This window comes from Limulus polyphemus, unplaced genomic scaffold (genome assembly GCF_000517525.1).
Source record: "Limulus polyphemus unplaced genomic scaffold, Limulus_polyphemus-2.1.2 Scaffold3058, whole genome shotgun sequence".
Lineage (NCBI taxonomy): Eukaryota > Metazoa > Arthropoda > Merostomata > Xiphosura > Limulidae > Limulus > Limulus polyphemus.
In genome coordinates, this window is record NW_013668668.1 from 1 (window position 1) to 6958 (window position 6958).

Genomic DNA, 6958 nt, shown 5'->3' on the forward strand with positions numbered 1-6958 from the left:
ACTATATATATATATATATATATATATACTCTATTCAATATATGTATAAAGAAATAGCACAATTCAGAAACAACAGTAATATCTTCATGCACGTGAATCGATGAATTACAAAAATCTACAATAACGTGTTACGAATTATCTTTTATTTAAAACATTTTTTGATACAACAATTGTATATTTTTTATCAACCCTCATTCTCTGCTTTCCTGCATCAGATTAAATCTCCAAAAAGACAAAATCATAAGACGTTGAAAATGTACAATAATTCAATTGTCTTAATATCAAGTCTGTTGAGATATAAATATATACTTTTCTCTCAGTTTTGTGAGTTTCGGTTTTACATAATAGTTTGAAAAAACATGTTGATTACTATATGAACATGACTGCTTGTTTCATATTGTTTGTGATTTTCTGTTTGTGTGTATTACGCATGACATATTTTCAGTCAATGGGCGTAGAGTGCCTCACCATTGGTTAAATGCGAGTTCCGAAAAGTTGTGAATAGGCTTGAGGTGGTCAAAGAACAAATACAATCAGAGAAGCTTCAGGCGTTGTGAACCAACAGAAGCTTTTGGACTCGGGAACCAATTGACATAGCGCTGTTTTTACCTCAAACGAATTTTAGTGTGTTAAACTTGAAGTTCACTTGGAAGGAAGATCCTTTTGAAGAAGTGAAGAATTGCTTATTTCAGTTACAACGAAAAGTAGACACGTGAGGCCTTAGGGTACGTGCAAACACTGTAAAATATCCGGCACGTGAGCGTAACAAAGTACCTTAAAATGACAATTAAAGTTCTGTATTTCAGGTGAGTGCTTAATGTTCTCCTTTCATTAAATGCAATATTTTACAGTATGATCGTAAAACGCTGTAAAAAATAACGATATATATATATATATAATCCAATTAAAAAATCTGTGGGAAACTAACAAAACTCCAAAGTTCAGTGAAAGTTATAAAAATGTTTGTCTTTAGTGAAGTGTTGCTAATAGTTGTGGAAATGTTTTGCTAAATGTGCCACAATTCCATTATTGGTCTTATAAATGCTGCTTAAAAATCCTTTCACAAAACGGAAATATGCGAAAGTGAAATAGCATGAAATACAGTATTGATACCAGTCATACAACTCTATTAGATTTCAAGCTATTTTACTGTGTTTTATTATTATTAATACGGTTTAAGAGATAATTATCGTAGACACATAAGTGGCAAAAATCATCTGTATTTGTCTCTCATCCGAACAACATTGTTCAAGTTAATTTTATCATTCTAACCACAATCACCAGTTTAGTTTCATCATCCTGACCATAAGAGGTAAACTAGTATCGCCACGATTTCTGTGTAAAAACAATATTAATTTGTAATCTTCTTCTTACAAAAAAAGAGGGGGGTATTAGGTAAAATATATGAAATAATAGTATATATAATCTTGCCAAATAAGAAGCGTAAAATAATTCTGATTATTTGAATTGTAGGTCCCAATAATAAACGAATAACTAAATAATAAGCAGATATTATAGTGATTCATATTTCAGCCGGAGAATAACTTTTAGTTCTTTTTATGCACAAAAACCATATTTTAACTATTATTGATAATACTTATCAATATAGAATATAGAGGGAATTCTCACATACAAAAAAAGTGCGTGATCAAGTAACTTCGAAAAAAAAATCATGTTAGTTAGTGGAAATTTGAGGAAAAAATGTGTATTCGTTATTACTCATTCTTATCTCATTCAACAGGCAAATGAATAAGCATATTGCCATTGTTACTAGTTAAAGACAAGTGAAAATTAAACTTGATAAGCTATATAATTGATCGTTTTTTACGTAAACCAAAGTTTCTACTTTGAAACGAAAATGTGTCGAGCTAGAGAAACTGTCTCTTTTTATTGTTTGTAAAGCGCCACCATTTTTCTTTTGTAGCGAATACGTTAAAATAATCACTTGCTACACTATACTGATCATAAAGCGAATATTATTTTCAGGGTGTAAACATAACCATCAATATAAATCTTGTCGCAATACCTCTTGTGGCTTGAATCGAAGTTTAATCACATGTAACATTTAGAAAGGCGATCTCCGTTTACAAGCAGCTGATGTTCAATCATCATATCAGTTACTTTTTGTCAGTGATTGAAAACGGTAAATCAACTCGGTAAAACTCGACTGGTTATATCACAATAACACATTTAATCATATATTGTCGTATAACAGCTAACGGATTAAACTGTTATACGAAACTTTTGGTTTGTACCAGTAAAAACAAATATATTTTAAAAACTCCAGTCCGTCTAAAAAAATATTATTATTATAGGTGCAAAAGAACAATTAAACAATCACTTCAAGAAACAATAAAATATAATATTTTAATCATAAAAAGACGAAGCTTGAAATTTGGTCGAGACTATGATATTTTGAAAACATTCGCAGAACTTCTGCAAATATTTGTATGGCGATGTAAGAAGAAGAAAACTAATTGTTCGTTCGTAGTTTTGTGTCACAACAGTCGTGTAGTTTGAAGAGTCTGTCTCCATGTATATTGTATGTGCATGACAAATGCTAGGTTTGAATCACAACATCGTACACTTTGAATGGTTTGTCTTCCCATGTATATTGTTTGTACGTGACAAATGCTAGTTTTGAATCAAACAGTTCTATACTCTGAAAAGTTTGTCTCCATGCATGCTATTTGTGAATGACAGATGTTAGATTTCAATCACAATATCCTATACCTTGAATGGTTTGTCTTCATGTATATGTTGTGTTAATCACAACATCCAAAACCTTGAATGGTTTGTCTTCATGTATATGTTGTGTGCATGACAGATGTTAGATTTCAATCACAATATTCTATACCTTGAAAAGTGTTTCCATGAATGACATATGTTCATGACAAATGTTAGTTTTGATCACAACCGTTATATTCCTTAAAACATTTGTATCCATACATGTTATATGTGCATGGTCAATGATAGTTTTGAATCACAAGAGTCCTATACCTTGTGGAGTTAATCTGCATACATGGTGGGCACAGCACATATAGCCTCTTGTGTAGCATTATGCATCACAACAAACAAGCAATAACAAAAAATAGAATGAAACTTTAAACTACAAAGTTTTGATAGTTGGTAGCACCTCCACACATTAATCGTCACTTCAGTATATAAACCACTTAATTAAAACATTTAGAAAACCATATAGTTGAAAATTTATCACGTTACCGTTTGGCATATTTATAGGATTTTAACTGTCTCAAATATGGACTGCCATACACTATATTTATAGGATTTTAACTGTCTCAAATATGGACTGCTATACACTATATTTATAGGATTTTAACTGTCTCAAATATGGACTGCTATACTTTCTGTGCGCCGACGACTAGATGTGAAACATGGGGGCATCACAGAGAAATTGATTTCTGAAATACCTTTAAATCAAACCGTTCAAAATTTCGTTCTTATATAAAATATTTCAAGTTAAATACTGTGGGTAAAAACAAAATAGTCAGAGGCGTCGGAACCGAAGGTGCTGTGGCACCTCCACTTTAACTTATATGGCAACTGTACATTATATTATTAAATTACTTTTCCTCATGTTTTTAGCAGCATCATATCCTTTCAGTTTCTCGTTGTAATATCTGCATGTCTAGCCAGCACCCTCACTTTGCAACTCCTTCCTACACCACTGATGATAGAAGCTTTATTATAGCTACATATAATGTATAGCAGTCCATATTTGAGACAGTTAAAATCCTATAAATATAACTTGTTTTAAGCTGTTTAGTTGAAACGTTACACGAAAATCACTGACATTATTCAAGAACAGTAGTCGTGTTTTGTCATGGCTAGAATATTTCTCTTTCAACACCTGAGTTTATTTTTATACAAATATGTGTCAAGCTACCAGTCGTGTGGTCGAACATACAAATGGCTACTGTTAGAATCCGTACTCGTAAAGATTCATCTAGCACTACAGACTTGTTTTAGTGCAAAGTCACACTGGGCTATGTCCACCGAGGGGAATCGAATCCTCGAATTTAACGCTGCAAGTTACTGTTATTACACTGGGGGACGGTTACTATAAACTTTGTAGTTTAAATTATGAGAAAAAATTTGTTAATAAAGCATATAATCACCTCGGAGACTAACATAAGTCGCACTTTCGTGTGGAATGTTTGAAATGAACGAATCAATGCTGCTTGAATATAAATCATGCGCCTCTCAGACCATTCTTCTTTACTTTCACTCATAAGTTCTTTGAATCTAATACATGTTCAATCGAGCTCAAATCCGGTGAGCGTGATAATCAGTTTATTCGTCTGATATCCTCTTCCAGGAAGCCGCAAACCAATTAAAATAAAGTTTTAACGATCTACGAAACAACTAACGTAACAACTAAAGATCAATGTGTCTGTGCATAATGGTCCCTAATTTTGATTGTTGTTGTTTTTTATTAAGACAAGCTATACAAAGGGCTATCTGTGCTGTGTCCACCATGGGTATCGAAACCCACTTTCTAGCAGTATAAGTTAGCAGACATTCCAGTCGTGGCACTGATGGGCCTTTAATTTTGAACTTTTGTTTTTTGTTTGCTTGTTTGGAGCTAAGCACAATGCTATACAATAGGCTATGTGTTATATGCCCACTATAAATATGGAATATGGCAATTTTGAACTAAGATACTAGAGGGAATTAAGCCTTGACAACAATTATTTTTGTTACCCACGACCCCAAAGAGAGGAGAAAGTTTTTGCAGTAAACGGTTTGTTTGTCTGTCTGTTATGAATTTCGCTTTAAGCTACACGAGGGCTATCTGCGCTAGCCGTCCCTAATTTAGCAGTGTAAGACTAGAGGGGAGGCAGCTCTAGGGCTACTCTTTTACCAATGAATAGTGGGATTGGTCGTGACTTTATAACGCCCCCACGGATGAAATGGCGAGCATGTTTGGTGTAACGGGGATTCGAACCCGCGACCCGCTGATTGCGAGCCGAGCACCCTACCCACCTGGCCATGCCGGGCCCTGCAGCAAACGTACGAGAGCAATGAATCACAGAATTCACAATCCTGGCAACTTGACATTGGAGCATGCCGTTCAGGAATATATTATTTCTGAATTTTCAAGAGTTTTGTTTTGTTTTTGTGGGTCTTGGTTGAAACCTTGTTATGGTTTACTCGTTTAGTAATGAAACACAGCTTTGAGAACATCTAACAAAAAAGGAATTGGATAGAGCAAGAATTAGACTCTCACGTGACAGTTCTAAGTTTTTTATAGTTTTTGTAAATATTCCTTTCAGTTCCTTTCGCTTGTGAATTGTGAAAATATTTGCCTATTAAATTATATCTCTTCGAAAGCTTAAAAAATGTTCTTCAATGTGAAGACATCGGGTAACTTGATATAAGGTTAACTTAAACAGTTTAAGAAATGTACAACTTTGGAGAAGATTCTGTAATCATCATGTATAAATAGTTTTCCTAGACACCGGAATACATATATACACACACACACAGTATGAAACAAAAGAAGTCACCTGATAGATATATAGAAATCAGTGGGTATTTCTAATTTGAAATATCGTAGCTACATTCATCAAACGTTTTGGTTACGAAATAAGCTATTCCGATAAAAACCATAAAAATGGCACATCAAAAATATTTCATTTATTGCTATTATTAGCTATCTGATAAGGATTAGATGTGAATCTGTCTAAACGTTGTATTGTAGGAAATATCTAGATCTACAGGTTTTGGTTTCTATTTTTTTGTTGGTTTATATTTGTAGATATGCAGATTTTGGTTTCAATTTTCTATTGGTTTATATGTCTAAATTTGCATATTATATTTTCTATTGGTTTGTGTATCTAAATCTGTAGGTTTTGGTTTACATTTTTATTGGCTTATACTTCTAGATACACAGGTTTTGTTTCCATTTTTTGTTGGTTTTACTGAAACAAAATTCCTCTCTAACACACTCGAAATGTACAGTTTCAAAATATGTTACTATTAATTTCCATCAGATCAACTTGACTTACTCCTTCATACAGAACTTTACCATTCAGCGGGTCTTACCCTACTTTGTTGGTATACAATTTTAACGATTATGAAGACAAAGTTTTACGGACTGTAAACGACAAATTGATTAATTCTACCCGCTCTTTAGAGTGTTATAATATTGATGCAGTTTGTAAAAATGAAACCAGGGGTGGGTGTGGCCTAGTGGTTAGCGTGGTCAGGCTGTGAATTCAAGAGTTCACGGTTCGTTGTCTGTTGCCAAAAACTCGCTCCGTGCGTTAGGCTGAAGGTGCGCTATAAAGTTAAGACTACCAAATCCCACGCTTTCCTCAGACAAGAGTAATCCAAAAGTTGGCGTTGGGTTCTGTCGATTATCTATCTGTCTTCCTATAGTGCATCAGTTCAAAATTAAATATGGCTCTGCACAGATAACCCTAAATATGTGTAACGAAAACTTTAAAACCTGGAATAAAATGACTATTTGTCGGAAATCGTAAGCTAAGATTTAATGATTTAATAATCAATCAGTTAGGGTACAAAAAAAACTATTTCCCAAAATTCAATCATTTCTTCAATTATATTTTCTTCTTGTATAATTATTTGAAATGGAATATGTTTGTTTGTTTTGAATTTCGCGCAAAGCTACACGAGGGCTATCTACGCTAGCCGTCCCTAATTTAGCAGTGCAAGACTAGAGGGAAAGCAGCTAGTCATCACCACGGGCTACTCTTTTACCAACGAATAGTGAGATTGACCGTCACGTTATAACGCCCCCACGGTTGAAAGGGCGAGCATGTTTGGCGGGATAGGGATTCAAACCCGCGACCCTCAGATTGCGAGTCGAGCACCCTAACCACTTGGCCATGCCGGGCCGTTTACGTTGTTGCGTCATCGAGATCATGTGATTCTCACGCTCTCTACTTTCTAGAATTATCCTGTATTTTGG

General features: G+C 34.1%; 1 protein-coding gene across 1 annotated transcript in view; it reads left to right on the plus strand.

The window, feature by feature from the left end:
- The first annotated feature begins 570 nt into the window (after window positions 1-570).
- The window catches only part of LOC106468575 (papilin-like), a 140001-nt gene continuing 133613 nt past the window's right edge, over window positions 571-6958 (plus strand). Inside the window, exon 1 of the mRNA XM_022396914.1 lies at window positions 571-806. Within this exon, the coding sequence (XP_022252622.1) occupies window positions 781-806 (26 nt within the window). The 5' untranslated portion in view covers window positions 571-780. The remainder of the gene's footprint in view (window positions 807-6958) is intronic.